The following is a 19,644-nucleotide window of genomic DNA, read 5'->3' on the forward strand; positions in this document are numbered from 1 at the left end:
GCGGGGCGGGCCGCGGCTACCGCGGCGGCTGGGGAAAAGTTGTCCCGGCCAGAGCGCGAGCCGCCGCGGGATCCGGAGCTGCCGCGGCGTGCTCCCGGCAGGGGCGGGGCGCGACCACCGGCTCCGCAGCCCGGCCGGCCGACTCGCTGCCGGGGGTGGCCCCGGGACATGGGACAGCCGGCGGGGGCCGCGAGCGGGCGCTGCGTCCCGGGCGGGCGGCGGGCGGCCTGAGCTGCCTGGACGCAGGATGCGCTCCGAGGGCGCGGCCCCCGGGCGGGTGGCGCCGCTGTGCGGGGCGCTGAGCCTGGTGCTTGGAGCGTTGCTGGGCAGAGGTAAGGCGGGGGGCGTCGGTCGCGCGGGCTCTCGGGAAGTTCCCCGCGATCCCCAGGACCCCGGGCGTGGGGAGCCGAAAGGTGGGGGTGTCGTGGGGACCTGGGTGAGGGCGCCGGTCGCTGGGCATGGAGCGGCCCCTTCCTGAGATGAGCGAACCCAGTTGGGCGCCGCGTAAGTGAGATAGGGGCGAATTGGGCAGCTCCGGTATCTCCGGGTTTGAGGTGCTTCCCGGGGGTGAGGAGGGGGCGTGGTTGAGGGACACTCTGTTTGTTCAGCGTCCCCGAGTCCTGTGAGGACTCAATCCAACCCCAGCGCAATCACAGCGTGGAGCTGGGGGTCCAGGAGCGGGGAGCCGCGTTCTTTGCGTCTCCTTCCTCCACAGCGTGGCATGCCCCTCCTCAGCTCACTGGGACTGGGACTGGTGACCCACGAGGGCAGACCAGGCCCTCTGCGCCCCCTCGCCCCCTCCGCGGGGTCCCGAGGACCAGTGTTGGCCCACGGAGGAATGCGCTGTCACCGCGCAGTTCCTGGGGATCCCAGCCTGGGAGAAACCCGAGACCCCTTCTGGGGACCATATGTGTGCAGTGTGGTCTGCAAGTGCGCAGAGATGCCGCGCGGGTGGGAGAGCCGGCGGTGCATCTCGGAACCTGACCTGGGCCTCCCAGCAGCTGGGCCTGGGTCAGGGGGTGGCTTTCGCCTCAGTCTCCTCATCTTTACAGTGGGAATGACCACGGTGCCTTGGGCTTAAGAGAATTCAGGCAGAGAAAGCTGAGTGCCCAGAGAGCTCGCGGAAGGCTGATATTCTTAGGCCGGCTGCGGTTACAGGCGTGTGGGGCCCGGGCCGGCGGCGGGAGGGCCGGCGAGAAGGGCCTGGAAGCCCGGGAGCCGCCGGCGCCCCGCGCCTTTCCAGCCGGGCACGGGCGCCCGGGGCCGCGGGCAGGCAGGGAGGCGGGAGAAGGCGGCTGCGCGCCCCGCGGCCCGCCCGAGAACCGGGACCGAGTCGGCGCGTGGCAGACGGGGGCGCCGCTTTTCCGCTGCCCGCGCGGGGTCAGGGGGCTCAGGACCATCCGGTTAAAGCGAGACGCGCACGAGTGTCCCTGCCCTTCGCGCCGCGCCGCGGCTCCGGCCCCAGCCCCGGGCCCTGAGCGGCAAACCGAGTCCAGCCTGACGAGAGTCACGGCTCTCTCCCGCCTGGAGCTCTCCAGGCTGGGCTGGAAATGCATTCGGAGAGACAAGTTGCCAACTGATGTTAAAAAGTAGCGTTTGCTTTTCAAAAGTCATTGCGCACTGGCTGAAATTCCAGAAAAATCTACTTTCCTTAAGGCTACAGGTTTCCAGACACACCAACCAGACAAAATTGCTGTTTTAAATAATGTCCCTTTCTCCCAGGAGCTCCAGGTAAACAGGAGTGTGTGTGTGTGTGTGTGTGTGTGTGTGTGTGTGTGTGTGTGGCACGCGCACGCGCGCACGCCTGCGCTTGGGCACGTGCGCCGATGTGAAGGGATGGGGCACACTTTTCTGTTTTATTCCAAAGGGCAAACATATCTAGAATCTGGTGCCTTAATTCTGCTGTTAGCTCTGGGTTCCATCATTTCTAGGACAGTTTCCCCAAATGTAAAATGGTCGTTCAAAAAAACCCCCCAAAATCCTTCTGGAAACACTTCCAGTGATGTTTGAATGGATATAAAGCCTTCTGTAGAGGGGGGTGGTGTCACTTTAAATTGAGCGAAGGGTGACAGAACCCCATCAGGTTTTCTCCCTCTGTGAGAGGTTTTAATCCGGTTAGAACTCTGCTGAATGTGCTTTTTAAAGTAAGTTGTGGACTTTTCTTAATCAAAGCTTATATTCCTTTTCTTCCTCCACAGAGAGGATGTTCCTTTTGATTTGGAGAAGTGGCCATTAGAAATGTCCAGGGGCAGCGATTTGTTGGAAAGTGAACTTGGGAATTTTGTTTTGAAGATGGTACTTAGACAGAAAGGGGTTGGGGGTGTTGGAGGTAAAAGGGAGGTGTCCCACCCCTCCCCCCAGGCCGCCCCTCCCCCTGGCTTCCTGCTACCTCCGCGTGGTTTTCTCTCCCTGCTTTTGCTTGACAGTTTTCACCACGTGGTTTGGGGGCTTCTGGATCTGCAGCTCATCCTTTGCAAAATGTTTTTCACTTTCTCATTACGGAAAGTGGCAGTTCACTCCTCCCTTTGAGTCTTCTGCAAAGAAAATGTTTGCTCCCTAAGATTTCCTATAGAGAGGAAAGTCTTCTGACCTTTGTTTACATTCGTGCTGTCTTAAAAAAAAAAAACCAAAAAAAACCATCACTGACTCTTCCTGCCCAAGGATTTAAGTGCTGATTTCTGGAATCCTTGAAACCACTGGTCAATTTTTAATACCGATTGTAAGTTTATTTTCAACTGTGGATATAAGGCTCTGTAATTCCTCAGGGTTTGGAACAGAATCATTGCTCTTGGGCGGTTCCATAAATAGGCCAGGACATGGGAAGAAGGGAATCTTCCTAAGATGTAAGATATGGGCTGAGGTCGGTGTCGTGAAGTGTCCTTGAGTTACAGTTTGAGGAACTGGCCGGGTGTAGAGCAGAGGAAAGGGCGGTGGTGGGCTGAGACGGTGAGGTGTTGTGATGGTTGTCAGTCACATGGTGACCCCTGGGAAAGTCACACAGGCCCGGAGTCTCTTTTCTGAAATCTGGGGCCAGATGTGTTTCCGATTCGGAAAGCAGGTAGGTAGGTAGACAGACAGCGGCACTGGGTCATACACGAATATTGCCTAACGTGCGGGCCGGGCGTGGGGTTGCACCTGAAATTGCTGCCATGCGGCATTCTGTGTGAAAGAGTCACAGAAAGGAGGATAAAGTCCCCGAGGTTGAGAGCAGCCTTGGTCACCAAGTGAATTAAAAACCATCCAACCTTTGGATTGTCAGAGTTTGGGGATTTTGAACTGCCGATTTGGGATTTGGGGCTGGGCAGATTTCACGAATAGGAGGAGGTTGTGGGCACGGCGGGGAGAGGTCCTTCTTGGCTCCCCCAGTGCACTGACGCCGGGCGGTGCTGGTCACGCCTTGTCCGACGTACACTCGAAGTCCACCCGCGCTGGGCACCCTTAGCACACGTTCCTTCTGCCCAAGTTGAAACTCCCCCCTGCATTGGAGCCTCTCAGAAGTGATTTCAGCTTCTCGGAAGCCGTGCTGTGAAAACACCAGGCTCCCGGGCTGGCCCCGGTTCTCTGCTCTACACCCACTGCCCTTCGACGAGCGCTTGCAAACTTCAGGACCCGCAGACAAGCACTGTTCTGTGCATGATGTTAAAAAAAAAAAACCTATCAAAACTGAATGGGCTCCCCCAAATTGGGAGAATCCACATAGCAAAGTCGGGACTCCCAATTTCCCCGAAGACTGCGGGTGCTCTGCCAACCGTGGGTGTGCAGTCCCCAGGAGCAATGTCTCGCCAGAGCTATGCGTGGGGGTCCCCTGGCCCTGGAAGGGGTGGTTATTCAGGGCTGCTCTTCCCTCTCCTACCTGCCTGCCCCGTCCCCTTGGCCATTTGAGTTTGCCCCTCCCAACCTTCTTCCTTCATCTCATTGTTAATCACAAGGGTGGCTAGAGTTAGACAGAGGAGAACTCAGAACCTTCAATTATACGAGTAGTTAGCGCTTTCCTGAGCAGGGGTTAAAACGAAGCCTTTGAATGTATTAGATATTTCATACATCCGTAGTCATGAGAAGCAAGGTTAATAAAAATGAATCTTTGGTGTATTAATTGGAGTGAAAGGGAGTACTACTGAATTAATGGAATAAATGGAAAGTCTGATTGATAGAATATTCTTACAGCAACCTACTTTGTGGAAAAGTCAGGTTTATTAATAAATTTGCATATGGCAAAATCCACCGTTTTGAGGCCAGAGTTACAAATTTTGGTAAATGCACATGGCCGTGTAAATACCAACACAATTAAGGTACAGAACATTTCTGTCACTCCCCAAAATTCCTGGTGCCCCAGGCGCAGCCCCTGGCAACCACTGATTTGTTCTCTGTCCTTAAGAGTTTTGCCTTTTTCATAATTCCATAAAAATGGGATCATGTAGTATGCAGCTCTGAATCTTGTTCACGTGGCATGATACATGTAATATTCACCTGTTAGTCGTCTGTTCCGTTTTATTCTTTTTAAAATTGAGATACAGCTGATTTACAATGTTATGGAAGTTTCAAGTGTACAACATAGTGATTCAAAATTTTCCAGGTTATTATCTATTTATAGTTATTATAAAGTATTGGCTATATTCCCTGAGCTGGACAATATGTCCTTGAAGCTTATTTATTTCATGCATAGTAGTTTGTACCTCTTACTGCCCTCCCCCTGTTTTGCCCCTCCCCCTCCCCACTGGTCACCACTAGTTTGTTCTCTGTATCTGAGAGTCTGCTTCTGTTTTGTTTTATTCATTAGTTTGTTTTATTTTTTAGATTCTACATATAAATATTATCATACAGTATTATTGTTTCTCTGTTTGACGTATTTCCCTAAGCATAATAACCTCCAAGTCCATCCATGTTGTTCCAAATGTCAAAATTGCATTCTTTTTCATGGTTGAGTAGTAGTCCATTGTGTATACATGCACCACATCTTCTTTATCCATTCGTCTGTTGATGGACACTTAGGTTGCTTTGATATATTCGGTATTGTAAATAGTGCTGCTGTGAACATTGGGTGCATGTATCTTTTTGAATTAGCATTTTCACTTTCTCTGAATATATGCCCTTGAGTGGAATTGCGGTGTCATATGGTAGTTCTATTTTTGGTAGTTTTTTGAGGAATCTTCATGCTGTTTTTCCACAGTGGCTGCACCAATTTACATTCCCAGCAACAGTGCACCAGGGTTCCCTTACTTGCTAAATCAAAACTGCAATGGGAATCACCTCACACCTGTTGGAGGTTTATCATCAAAAGGGCCACAAATAGTCTGTTCCTTTTTAATGCTGTATACTAGTCCACTGGATGGATAGACCACCATTTATTCATTTCCTGATTGATGGACATTTGGATTACTTCCGTTGTTAGGTGTTTATGAAAAATATCACTGTAAATATTCCCAAACAGGTTTTCATGTGAATGTGTTTTCATTTCTCTTGGGTAATCCTAGGACTGGGATTGCTGGGTAGTATGATAATAAGTATATATAACTTTATCAGAAGCTGTGAACTTTTTCCAAACATGGAAACGTTTTGCATTCCCATCAGCAAGTTGTTTTGTATCATCTTTGTGACTTAGGGGGAGGGTACAGCTCAGTGGTAAAGCAAGTGCTTAGCATGCGGGAGGATGTGGGTTCAATCCCCAGTCCCTCCTTTACAAAACAAAACAAAAAGCAATGATCAGCTTCTTTGTAACTTAATGTTCTCTGTTTTGTTTTGTTTTGTTTGATTTTGTTTAGCAGTACTAACAGGTGTGTTGCAGTATATGTTTGAAGTTTTAACTTTCATTCTATAAGTAATGATGTTGAGCATTCTTTCTTGTGCTTATTTGCTGTCGTTATATTTTCTTTGGTGAAATGTCTTTTTCAAATCTTTTGTCCATTTTTTTATTGGTTGTTATCTTCATATTATTGATCTTTGAGGGTACTTTATGTATGATGGATACAAGTCCTTTTTCAGATGTGTGTTTACAGATATTCTTTCCTAGTATGTCTTTGGAAGAGCAAAGTTGTTGGCTTTTTTTTTAAATAAAGTTTGGTGTGTTTATTTTTTTTTTCTCTTAGTAATTGTGCTTTTGGTGTCACATCTAAGAAATCTCTGCCTAACCCAAGATTCACAAGGATTATCCAAATGTCTATAGTGATGTTCAGGTATCTTATATTCCTGCTTATTTTTAATCTTTTTGTTCTGTCAGTTATCGAGACAAGTGTTGAAATCTCTGACTATGTTGTTAGTTTATTTACTTTTCATTTCAGTGCTGTCAGCTTTTCACTTATGTATTTGGAAGCACCATTTTAGGTGCATGCATGCTTGGGACTGTCATGACTTCTTAGTGAACTGACTCCTTTGTCATTACACAATATTCCTCTTTATTTTTGGGAATAGTCGTTACTCTGAAGTCTGTTTCATTTGATATTAATATAGCCACCTCAGCCTACTTTTGATTAATATTTGCATTGTAATATCTTTTCTGTCTTTTTTTTTTTTTGGAAAACTAATCTGTGTCTTATATTTTATGTTGATTATTTATAGAGGGCATTTATTTGAAGTTTGCCTGTTTATCCAATCTGATAATCTCTGTCTTGTAATCATCATGTTTAGACCATTTATATTTAATGTGATCACTCATATATTTATATTGAAATCTATCATCCAGCTTTTTGCTTTATGCTCCATCAGTTGTTTACTCTTTTCCCCTCTTTTTTCTGCCTGTTTTCCTACTGGATGTATTTTTTATGATTCCATTTTATCTCCATATTGGCTCATAATTTATACCTCTTTAAATTTGAGTCATTGCCCTAAGGTTTACAAAATATATCTTTAATTAATCAAAGGCTACATTCAAGTTATGTCATACTGCTTTATATGCTGTATAAGAAATTTAAGACAATATAGCACCAATATTTTTTTTCCTTTTCAAGCATGTACATCTTACACCCTGGGTCTAGCTAAGAAAATTTTTACTTAGAGATTATTTGTATATACTTTGAAGAAGGATACCAATTATGTTTAACTGACTTACCTTTGTTTCTGAGTGGGGACTTCTGATAGCCTTGAAATAGGACTTTATTCTTTCCTGCCCATATGCTGAGCTGAACAAAAGTGTTTCTGCACCTTAGAGATTTACAAGTTACTGCCTTTAAGGAGAGGACAAAGGTAAAATACAACCCAGCCAGAGTCTAAATTAGCAAAGTTTCCGAGACAGTGGTTATAGGTATCTCCCGGAGTGGGTGAGTCCTTGTCTTCTGCAGTGCGTACATTTCTTTCTTTTTTCTTCTTTTTTTTTCTGTTTAACGATGCTCTCAGTGGTATATTAAGAGTGTTAAGTCCACATTTGCAAATGTCTGGGATCCTAGGTAACTCACAGACTTGATGTAGAAGACCATGTCTTCTCTACATAAATTTTTATTATTATTATTATTATTATTATTATTATTATTATTATTATTATTATTATTATTATTATTATTATAGTGTAGTTGACATATAGCATATTAGTTCCTGGGGTACAGCATAGTGATTGGACATTGACAGACATTATGGATTGGTCAGAGAAGTCTAATAACCATCTATCACCAGACAAAGTCAGTGCGATAGTGTTGGCTACGTTCCCTGTGCTGTGACTGATTTATTTTACAGCTGGAAGTGTGTACCTTGTAATCCCCTTCCTTTTCTTTTTTGTTTTTCATTTAATTGAAGCACAGTCAGTTACGATGTGTCACTGTCTTGTGTGCAGCCCAGTGTCCCAGCCACGCATAGACATACATACACTCTTAATCTCCTTCTGTAAAATACTTCGTCTCCCTTGCTCAGCACCCTTCCTGTTGGCAGCAATCTGGCGAGCTCTCACCTATGGATTAATTACGGAGGGTCAGTGTCATCAAAGCAGAAGGATGAACTTGAGCATCTGTCCTGCTAGGCGCTGGGCGAATTGGTCAGAAGCCTCTGGTGCTAGCAGCAGAAACGCATCAGGGCCACCTAAGGAGTCAGGGGTTGGGAGCTTCTGGCCCTGAAGGTACGGAAAAGGACTCGTTTCCTGAAAGTCTGAAATTTCCTGCTCAAGATCCCTTGTAGTTACAACTGTTGTCAGGGTGTCACTGCTGGGAGACAGGGGCCCTGACCGTTGTATTTGGTTTTATCTGCGCCCATATTTTAGATTCCAGAGAGGAGAAACCCAAGACCTTGACTGAACTTTAGACTCATCCAGGAGTCTTGAAGGAAAGCTACTCCCCAGTGGGCTGAACCAGGATCTTTCTAGGGAGGGATGGAGTGGGGTGGGTGGAGAGCCAGGGTTGATCATTTCCACTTTTTAAAAGCTCTTCGGGCGATTCTCAGGTGTTTCCAGGAAGGAGAACAGGTTCCTTAGGGCCGACTCTGTCTGGGAAAGATGAAGACAGTCTGATGGACAGCTCCACCATGAGTATTCAAGAGAGAAGTGATGAATCTCTTTGAGTTAATTCTTATTTTGTGGCTGGCTTTATTCCTTTGGTGACTATGTAAGTTTAAAAAGCGAAAGCTCTGAACTGTCCCTGGAAACAATGAACAGTACATATATGTAAGTTTAAAAACATATGTGCAGTGAGAAAAAGAAAGAGCTATCAAGCCGTGAAAGACATGGAAGAGACTTGAAGGACAAATTGCTCAATGGAAGGAGCCAGTCTGAAAAGGCTGCGAACTGTACGATTCCAGCCAAATGACCTTCTGGAAAAGGCGCAGCTACAGAAACATTGAAAAGATCATGGTTTCCAGGGGGTGGGGGAGAGGGAGGGAGGGAGGGAGGGATGAACAGATGGAGCGCAAGGGATTTTTAGGGCGATGAAATTACTCTGTAGGATACTGTAGTGGTGGCTACACGTCATTATGCATTTGTCAAAACCCATAGAATGTACAGCATCAAGAGTGAGCCGTCATGTAAACTACAGACTTTGGCTGATAATAATGTGTCCATGTTGGTTGATCGATTGTACCGAATATGCCGCACTGATGAGGGATGTTGAGGGGAGGGGAGGGCTGTGTGGGAACTCTGTATTTTCGCTCAATTCTGCTGTAAACCTGAAACTGCTTTGAAAAAATGAAGTCTATTTAAAAAAGGGAGACGTGTATTCCTCCCAGAGAAAAATAAAAAAGCTGTTCCAAAGGAAGGCGGGAGGGAGGCTGGACACCTAGTATGTGGGTGGCGAAAACTAGGGGAAAGGATGGCTTTGCAGTCCTGCTTTGTGGGACTGTGAGAGTATCTCAATGGAAAAACGGGCGTGAGGTACTTAACACAGTGTGTTAGTTTCCAGAGGCTGCTGTGACCAAAGACCACAAGCTGGGGGGTGTAATATGACAGGAGCGTCTTCTCTCACAACTCTGGAGCCAGAAGTCCACACTCAAATGCAGGCAGGGCCCTCCTCTCTCCAGGACTCTGGGAGAGAAGCCTTCTGTGCCTCCTTCAGCTTCTGCTGGCTTCTGGCGTCCTTGCCTGCGGCTGCCTCCCTCGTGTCCGCCTCCATCTGCACGTGGCTTTCTGTCTGATAAGGACCCTGGTCGTTGATTTAGGGCCCACCCTGCTGCAGGATGACCTCATCCTGAGATCTTTAACTCAGTTACATCTAAACAGACCCTGTTTTCTCCAGACAAGACCTCATCCAGAGGCTCTGGGCGGACTCATCCTTGGGAGCCCCCACTCAGTCCATCACACACGTCAGATTTGGCACATAGCTAACGTCCAGTAAACCATCGCCATGATCGTACGCGTACTTATCCGAGAAGAATCATCCCCAAAATCCAATAGAAACTGCACGTGGCTATTTTATAACATCCCTGAGAATAATGTAAGAAGTAAAAAGAATGAGAAGAGGCGTGGACTTGACATTGTCAGGGACCAGGGAAAGCTGCCCAAGTGCGAGGTGTCCGTTTATTATCAGCCCAAACAGAGAGCCAGCGCTTCATATGCTGAGACGTCCCTTGATGTACTTCACGCTTAAATACAGCTTAGACCTAATTCCATTTGGCTTAGTTCCCTGATGCTCTCGATACTGTCTTAAACAGCGCTCCTCCCTCTGGGTTCACAGAGCCATCAGAACCATCCAGGGCAGCGCCCGCCCTCCCCCGCCTCCGCGGTTCACTTTTCCACCCGACTCTGCAGTTGACTCTTCCCGTCTTTCTTGCTCAGCTGGTCCCTCTGGCCCCTTAATTACCACGTGCGCTTTCTGCCGCGTTTCCTCGCCGTCTCTGTGGACCCGGATGCTGTAGAAACGTGGATATAACACTACCTACTTTGGCACATGGCGGCGGATTAGCATTCCTTTGAGGCCATAAGGGATTCTCTTATTCTCCAAATAAACAGAGGAACTTAAAGACCATCACCCCACCCCCAGCACACACACAGGACAGAAAGCTAGGTCTGTTCTTATCATGGAGTTGCAGCTTGGTGATAATTTAAGACAAAAACAAACAAACAAACAAAAAACCTCACACCATAAATAGGAGATGGCCCTGGGAGCATGACTTTGTCTCCGTTGGAAACAATGAGGTTGTGTTTGAGGCCCCAGGACAGCTTTTCCCTGCGTGCTCATTGGAAATGGTCTTTGAATACGCACCAAGTCATTCAGTTACTTAGCTGCAACCCCTTTAAGTTACAAATGCTGAAAAACCCAGCTTAAGCAAATGGTACCAAAGCCAAAAATAAGAATGAAAGTAAAAATAAATAAATAAAATAGGGGGATTGTTGAAAAAAAAAAAAAGTCGGGTCAGGTAACTGCAAATAACAGGTAGGCTTCAGGCATGGCTGGATCCAGAGATCAATCAATGTCACTAGACGCTGTTTCTTTGCATCTCTTGTCTCCTCTGTTCTCTGCATTGGCTTCAGTTCTGAGTGGTCATCACTGTCACCTGCAGCTCAAGTTTACATCCTAGCCACACAGCACACTCCAAAAAAAAAAAGTGACTTCCCAGATGATTGTAGGAAACGTTGATGGAGTGAATCTCGTGGTGCTCGCTGGTGTCCCTGGCTCAGCCCTGAGCCCGTCACTGTGATGGGAGGGAATGGAGTTTCTGACTGGTCAGGTCTGGGACACATCCGTCTGGGAGCCTGAGGTCATCTCCATCCGAACTACAAGGACAGAGTGCAGAAGGCATGGCTTCTGAAGACAGATTGGGCTGTATCAGCCTCAGGGAAATGGATGCCCGGCAGGCAGGACCCCATCCCACCAACCAAATGGTCAAAGCAAAGGAAACCAAAGGCCCGTTGGTCGGCTGCCTCTCACAGGGCTACTCGGAGCTCTTGTGGCAGCCCCCGTGGGGGAGCCAGCCTGCTCCTCCTGCTGTTCGTGGCATCAGCAGCGAGGTCGAGGACGCCCACCTCCCAGCACACCTCCAGTTCTGGGTGGCCTTCTCCTGGTTTCCGTCTGCTCTGGCTCCCTGCCTTTCATTCATTCATCCCTCCACCAGACACTTGCCAGTGCTGACCGTGGACCACGCACTGCGTCAGCACATCTTCCCTCGCTGGCCCCTCTCGCAGAAGAGACCTGCCTTCGCCCGTGAGGGCTGAGTTCCCGAAGCCGATTGGATTCCAATGCCTCAGCTGTGGAAGGCAACCCAGAAGGGCCCCTGCTCTGAATGAAGTCCGTCTTCATTTATGAGAAAAAAACACCCGCGGGCACGTCTCCACCTGGGTGTGCCTGCTCTCCTCCGGCTCTGTTTCCTCTCTCCGGCCTCCTAAGTGGTGATGTGCTCTTTGCTCTAATTTATAGAACTCGTTTGGGTCAGCACGCGGCCTCTGGTCACCATTCTAAACCAAAGAGTTTCCATTTTCAATTGTAACCAGTGAATGGACCCACAGAGCAGACTTTCCTCATCTGCCTTCAAGCTCAATGTTTTCGTGGATTGTGCGAAGGCCCCTGCCATGGGGCAGTCATCCCCCCGGCCGTGGCCTGGCCCTCGGACACCTCTCCCCCCATCAGTGACAGGAGGTGTCTGCCAGCAGGGGCTTTGGCTGGGAGAGTTGCCTGTTAGTCCTGGGGTTTGCACTCCCATTCACAGAGGCAGGAATTCTGCAACCCTCGGCTTCTTACCCATCCTCAGGGTCCGGGAGTCCTCTGTCTGGGGGGGTTCCATTCTCTCGAATGTTCTGACCTCCTGCTCTCCAAGCACGCACGTTGCTAAGGGTTTAGTACTATCAGTTTCTTTTTATAATTTTTAAAAATTGAAGTATAGTTGATTCACAATGTGTTAATTTCTATGTTACAACATAGTGATTTAGTTATACATACACATATATATTCCTTTCCATGTTCATTTTCATTCCAGGCCATTGCAAGCTATTGAATGCAGTTCCCTGCGCTGCACACTAGGACCCTGTTGTTTATCTATTTTATACATAGTGGTGTGTGTCTGCTAGTCCTGACTCCCAGTTTATCCCTCAACCGCCGACCCCTTTCACCCCTGGTAACCACAGGTTTGTTTTCTGTCTGTGAGTCTGTCTCTGTTTTGTAAAAAAGTTCATTTGAGTCCTTTTTTTTTTTTTTTTTAGATTCCACATATAAGTGACATCATATAGTATTTTTCTTTCCCTTTCTGGCTTACTTCACTTAGAATGACATTCTCCTGGGCCATCCGTGTTGCTGCAAATGGCATTATCTTGTTCTTTTTATGGCTGAGTAGTATTCCATTGTGTATGTGTGTGTGTGTGTGTGCGTACGCCACATCTTCTTTATCCAGTCATCTGTCAGTGGACACTTAGGTTACTTCCATGTGTTGGCTGTTGTAAATAATGCTGCTGTGAACATTAGGGTGCAAGTGTCTTTTTGAGTTAGAGTTCCCTCCAGGTATATTCAATGGCAGTGAATCCACAGAGACAGTCCTTACTGTAACACCCGAGAGGAAGCCCACGAGGTCCTCCATCCCCAGCACGCGCCGCTGCGTCTTGGCTGGGGAGGTCCCCCACTCAGACGTCTCCTGACCAGCAGTCAGATCATGCTGTCTTCTGCTCAAAACCCTGTGGAGGTGCCTATCATATTTAGAGCAGAGGCTGCCATCTATTCAATGATCTACAAGGTGCTACATGAACTCTGAACCCTTAGCACCTTTCTGACCTCATCTCAACCCCCATGCCCTCACACACACACGCTGTTACAGTCCCATGGGCCCCCTTGCTGGAGCTCACCACCTCGGGTGGGCTCCCACCTCAGGGCCTTTGCACATGCCTGCTGTGGGGTCACATCTGGAAAGTCACTGGAGCTGCTGTAAGCTGCTTCAGGTCCCTGCTCAGAGGTCCTCTTCCCCATCCATGCCACCTGCTCGTCTCCATGATGGCACTTTCTGTGCCCCTTTCCTGTTGTGTTTTCTGTGCGCTTACCGCCATCTGATAGCCCATAGATCTGACTTACGTGTTAAGCCCTCTTCCTCTCCCCTGGAATGTAAGCTCCATGAGAGTGGAATTTCTTTCCTGTTCTGTTCACTGTTGTGTGTATCTGTGCTGCATCCGACCCGGTGCTTGGCACCCTTGAGCCCTTAGTAGTTGGTGAATGAATGAGCAAACAACACATGACCTAATTCTGTCTTTGGCTTCTCGCAGTGTCTTTCTTCCACCCTGAGCTCATCTCTTAGCTCCTGATAGCTCAGAAAAGTGGGGAGGTAAGTTTGGTGTGCCGGAAGTGTCTGGATAGCCACCGTTTTATAAAGGGGTCTAGCTGAGAACAGAATCCGTCATTACCCTTTCTCTCCGTCCGTCACTCCAGAAAACTGCCCCTTGGATCAGAGCTGAGAGTGTTCATAGCAGGTGCGTGATGCTCAAACGAGCTGGCCAAAGGCAATGCAGGCACTGACTTCATTTCTAAGTGGACATCCTTCTCCGTACTCTCTGCCTCTTCCTTTTAGGTGAGCCAAAGGAGGGCCCCCTGCTTTGCAGATAATGGGTTCCCAGAAATGGCCACGTGAAAGAAATCAAGAGATCAACTTAAAACAGAGACCAGAATTTCGCTGTAGACAGGGGAAAACATCCTTGATTAGGAGTTCCTCTTAACAACTGAGTAAATACCGAAGTAATGGCAAGTGACTGCAGATGGGTATAAGATGCCTTATAAGGTGGGTGATGAAATTATGTTAAAGTAGTCATCAGTTATAGTTTGGTCCAGGTGTCCAGTGATGATAGCACAATGTTCTTTCTTTGGTTCCTTGCTTTGCCCATTACAGTGCTGGCTTCATTTTTAGGCTCCACGCCGTGGCTCTTAGCAGTCCCAGGACCCCACCTTTGCGAGGTCACAATACCTGATAAACCCAGGAAAGGTCATGCTGTGTCTCTCTGGTCCTGTTTGGTTCATATGCCGTTTCTGAGCCAGCTAACCTGGTCTGTAAAAGACAACATGCTCCAGTTACTCTGTCTGGGAGCTGGGGGAGGAGTTTGCGAGGCTCAAAGTGGGGCACAGAGGAGAACTGGGCTGCTGCTCCCAGAAAAAGGATGAGTGATTGGGGCCATTAAAAAACCAATAAATATTCCTACACCACCACATTCGGGAGCGTGAGCGACACAGGTCGGGAAGCAGAGGAGAGTCGTGCAAACGAGCTGAACCTCTTTTCCGCTGAGCCACCTCCCTGAGTCGGTGTCTGCGAACAGGAGGCAGCATCGAAGATGTGTTTTCCTGCTTGGGTCTGTGTCACAGTCGCCTGAGCCAAGGATACGCAAACATCATTTATCACTCACCGGTCAACCCAGCCCTGTCGTCAGTATCAGAGACAAAACGAGATGCAAGAGATGGGCCTGAGTACCGGCTGCAGACACAAAGGTGGGACCCAGGTGGATCTGGGTTTGGCAACTCAGGACCTCAGCCTCACCTGATCATTCCTGATCGGGAGGCAAGAGCAAGGCTTGGCGTTCACGCCAGCCTGAGTCCAGTCTCTGCTCCGTTGTGTAGAGATGGGCGTGCTATTTAATCCCCCCCGAGCCTCAGTTTCCAGATCTGTGCAATGGGGCCAGAAAAGGTATCTCACAGAGCTATGGTAAAGGGTCCAATGGGCTCCTGTATATCTGGCTTCCCCCATCCCCCCACATTTGCCCACATTCCAGACACAGTCTCCGTCCTTCTCCAGCCTGCTCTGTGCCCTGGGAGGCTCGCTTCTGCCGGGGGCAGTTCCTGTGCTCGCTGCCTGAAGTGTGGGGTTGGCAGGAGTGTCGGGGGGCACTGGGGGAGGTAGGAGAGCAGGAGGAGAGAGAGGCCACGTGCTCCCTGTGCCTCTGTCCCCGCGTGACTCTAACCCCTGTCTGGAGTCCTCTGTCCAGGGCTCCTGCCCTCCGTGGGGTCGGGAACACTTCCTTCCCCTCCTGTCTCCTTAGATGATGGTGCCGTCCCCCTGTTTCTTATCTTTAGACCCCCAGCATCACTTTCGTATTTTCTCCTCAAGGATTCCCTCCTTCATGATGCTTGAAGCATCTGAGTTGGGTTCTCTGTCCTCCTGACACTGACATGTATACAAATAACACTCGCTCTCGCACAGCGGAGAAGAGGTGGGCGTGCGTCGTTGCTGGGGTTACACGGGCTCCAGCACAGAGACGAGTTGTGCGAACCGGCACCTAGAACCGTGGTTCCCTGAGCCGTCTCAAAGTACGTGACACAATAGATGCTCACCACCCCTGAATATTTGCCGTGCGTTTCCTCATCACAAAGGCGTTCTCTTCCAAAGCCACGATGCCACATGACAATCGGGAATAAACGTTGCCTCCTGACGACCACACAGCCCTCGGACCCTGATTCAGTGTCCCCTGTTGTCTCAGTAATTTCCTTCACGTCACGGGTGTTTTCCTTTAGTCCTGTCCTGAGTGTCGTGACCTTGGCAGTGTTGAAGATGACCGGTGACTTACGTTGTGGCTTCTCCCTTGGTTGGGGTTCGTCGGACGTTGCTTCAAGCTTAGCTTCCAGCCACACACCTCTGGCAGGACTGTCCCATGAGCGGTTGCTCTGCTCTTCCCGTTGCGTTTAATCCGGCGGCGTATGATTTAAATTTGTCACGATATTAGTGACGCTCACTTGGTGAAGGTGGTGTCTGCCAGGCTTCTCGGCTGCGAAGCTGCCCTTCTTGACTTTAAAGACGAATAAATATTCTATGAAGAGATGTTCAGAGACAATGCAAATGTTCTGTTTCTCATTAGAATTTCAGTATTTCATTTATGAGCGTATTGACAGAATGGGCTCATTGCGTTTTCACTCCGTGCCTTGTGCTTCATTACTTCCGCTGTTTATTTTGATGCTCAGAATATCCCAGCTGTGGCCAGTGGGAGCCATTTAATCATGGCTTCTGTGCCCTTCTGAAGTGTCCTCAGTAATTTTTTGAGCACTTCCTTCCTTTCCGGATGTAAGAATTTCCAGACTCATCTTGCCACTTCCCTGCCCCAGTCCTAGAATCAGCTCAGTTCATCCTGAGTGGAGAACGGTGCTTAGGAACCAAGATCTAGGCTCCCGACGTGCTCACTGCCGTCCGGGCGCGCCAGTCCTCTCAGTGGACAGAGCCAGGGAATAGCTGCGCACACACTAACACTTCTGTGTGTCTGTGTCTTTCTCACAAACCAGGAGTTCACACGGGTATCTCAGTTCTAATCCAACAGCACGAGGCTCGTTGTAGATGTGTCCTTTCTTTATTTGTATCTCGTATCTGTGTGCAGGTCTTTCCCCCTCCCCGGTCCTCTCCAGCCAACCTGGAGCTGGCTGCCCTCCTCACCCCACCAAGGCTGGGATGCCCCGAGCTCCCCACCCCAAGTGGCCGCTCTTCCAGGCCCTCGTCCTCTGACACCCGCTCCGAGCCACTGCAGCCACTGCCCCCCTTCCTGGACGCTCGTGATGGTGGTGGCCTGGGCTGTTCTGAAAGGGGGAGCGTCTGGTTTGTAGTCTCACCTGGATTTCACTGTTCCCTCGTCTTAGAAAACGTCTATACATTTCAGACCAAAGGAGCATGCTGCAGGCCCCCTGTCTCCAGGCGCCCGTCTCTGCCCAGAGACGACTGTGGGCCCTGTCACACTGACCAGCTGCCTTGCTTCCGAAGCTTTGTCCACAGGGTAAAGAAAGAATATGTGATTCTCCTTCCATGTTCCCTGATGTGCATCCGTGATTACTAAGACACCAGGTGGAGGGGACCCTAAGTGAACTCAGTTAAAATATTTTTGCATTTGTAGTACCTGAGAAAGGAGAGGGCATTTTTTTTTGTGCATCTAAACACTTTTTTTTAAAAAATAAATGAGTGGGGTTCTAGAAGGATCTTTTATGTGACAGATACACTCACTTATATATGTTAACTGACTGCCTCTTCACAGCAACCCCAGGAGATGAGTGTGGTTGTCATTCCTGTACCTGTGGCCGTCAGACTCTGAATGATTCCAGTAAACCAGGAAATCAGGGTTATTAAAAATGTGAAATGACCCAGCTTTCAAGTTTGGGCAACACATTCAAAATAGGTTAAATGTGTTGTGGCTTCAAACGCCTGGGCGCTGGCCTTGGGGCAGTCGGTTTGCCCGCCCCGCCTTCAGCCACGCAGCTCTGGTAGGAGGAGCGAGGTGCTAGGACGGACTCAACGGGAGCACAGTCGGGCGAGGCTCCGGCAGCACGGTCTGCAGAGGTGCTGCTGTCCCCACCCAGGGCACGTGGTTGGAGTTGGGAGAAGAGCCCGTCCCAGAGGAAGAGATGTGCTGGTACCAGAAGAAGGGAGAGAAGGGGTGTGAGGCAGACCAGATTAGTGTCCACCGAACCGGGTCCTGTTGAGCGTGGCAGAGGCGGGAGGATGCGCAGAGATGCCGGGCGCGAGGTGGAGAGCGGGCCTGAAGGGGACGTTGGCTGTAGCACATGGCGACGCGTCCCCAGTACCTCCGCGCCCGACGTCTGGGCAGAAGCACGCTTCTTTTCCTTTACGTGTTTAAATCAGGGTTTCTCAGCTTCACCATTACTGACATTTGAGGCCAGATGATTCTTTGTTAGGGGAGATGTCCTGCACGAAACTAGATGCCAGTAGCGCCCCCCAACCCCACCCCAGTTATGACAATCAACAGTGTCCCCAGGCATTGCCAGACGTCTCCAGGGGGAAAACTCGGCCCTGACTGAGACATACGGGTTGAAATAATGCCCACGGTGTATAAAGTACTTCCTGTACCACGGTGGGTTTTTTTCTTAAACTTTTTATTTCGAAATAACTTGAGACCTTAAGAAGAGTTGCAAAGCCGTACAAAGAACCCCATGTACCTTTCACCTAAACGCCCCCAATTTAACATTTTACCATGTTGGTTTTACCATTCGTTCTCTGTGTATGTCTCTTTGTCTTCCTCTCTATCTCTGTATATTTTAAAAATTTATATATGTTTATATATATATATATGTCTTCTAAACTAATTACATTCATAATTGGTTGTGGACATGAATGCCCTGTATTCAGTGTGTATTTTCTTAAAACGAGGGCCTTCTCTTACATAACCGCTTTTCAGGGATAAAAATCAAGACTGTGACATTGTTTCCAGCGTGATTATCGATTATCTGTGTACGTACTTTATTTGAATGTTGCAAATTGCCCTGTCTTGTCATTTGGGGCAAATTAAAGCTCAGTTTTCCCTGGTTCGGAATCCAATCCAAGATCACATGCCGTGTTCGGTCGTCAAGTTCCTTCAGTCTCCTTAAATCACAAACACTTCCTCAGCATTTTTTTTTTTTTTTGGGCTTTCATAGCCCTGAGAAGCGCAGGCCAGTTTGTTGGCCCATATTGATCTGGAAGTAATAGCTGTCTTCAGCGTGCGTCAGCCTGGCCCTTCCGGACGCCGAGTTCTGCGTTGGGATGATTATACGTTTGGAGTAATCTTTGTGCCACTTACATGCCCTCAGTGGTCCCTGCAGGACTCACTCTTCCCTTTAACGTCCCGATTAACCTGGCAGAAGGCCTCACAAGCGGACTTGCGGGAAACCCCCTCTCCCCCGGCTCCTCCCCACCATTCCAGCAATTTCTGGGATGTTCGGACCTCAAGGACGCTAGGTGTCTCCTGCCTCTGGCTCCTGATGACATCCTCTTGCTGAGAGTCTCCCAGAGACAGACATCTGGGGGCACAGTGGACTCTCTGGCAGGGGCGCTGCATTTCCCCCGGCTGCGGGGAGGGGACCCTGCACCCTTTTTTTCCCCAGCACAACAGGTCGTGCATTTTAACTCTACGTCCGGGCAGGTGAGAGGACCACAGGGGACCCTGCGTTGCGGCTGGAAGCAGTATCTCTGTTACGGTCATGGATCAGACGCCACCCTGGTCCCAGAAGCCTGGCACACGTTCTCGTACCCGAGCATCACCTGTTATGTGAGCCCGTTGTCACAGCCTTCCCTTCAGTGCCTCCTTCCTTCTCCCCGCTGCCCTCGCTGCCCCAGGCGCGCCCAGCTCTGCTTGGTTTTCCGGCTCCTGATGAAGCGCTTCCACACAGGCGGAGCTCACAGCCTCAGGACTAGACGTGAGCTTTTAGCCCCGAGGGAATCGAAATTCGTATTTGGGAGAAAAAAAAATAAAGTCCCTCTCTCTGCGGGGCAGAGTCCTATTTGTACATCCATTTGCTAACTGAACACAACAGTTAACATCTTCATCGGGTTAAAGGGGACGTCCCCGTTTTCCCCGGGAACGTTGGGGACTTGGTTTGTAGG

The 19,644-nt window shown here is 49.1% G+C and overlaps 1 protein-coding gene across 1 annotated transcript in view; it reads left to right on the forward strand.

Annotated features, from left to right (window-relative positions):
- Positions 1-226: 226 nt before the first annotated feature.
- The window catches only part of TMEM132C (transmembrane protein 132C), a 302,785-nt gene continuing 283,367 nt past the window's right edge, over positions 227-19,644 (forward strand). Inside the window, exon 1 of the mRNA XM_031443280.2 lies at positions 227-332. Coding sequence (XP_031299140.2) covers positions 248-332 — 85 coding nt within the window. The 5' untranslated portion in view covers positions 227-247. The remainder of the gene's footprint in view (positions 333-19,644) is intronic.

The sequence above is a fragment of the Camelus dromedarius genome, chromosome 31 (assembly GCF_036321535.1).
Source record: "Camelus dromedarius isolate mCamDro1 chromosome 31, mCamDro1.pat, whole genome shotgun sequence".
Lineage (NCBI taxonomy): Eukaryota > Metazoa > Chordata > Mammalia > Artiodactyla > Camelidae > Camelus > Camelus dromedarius.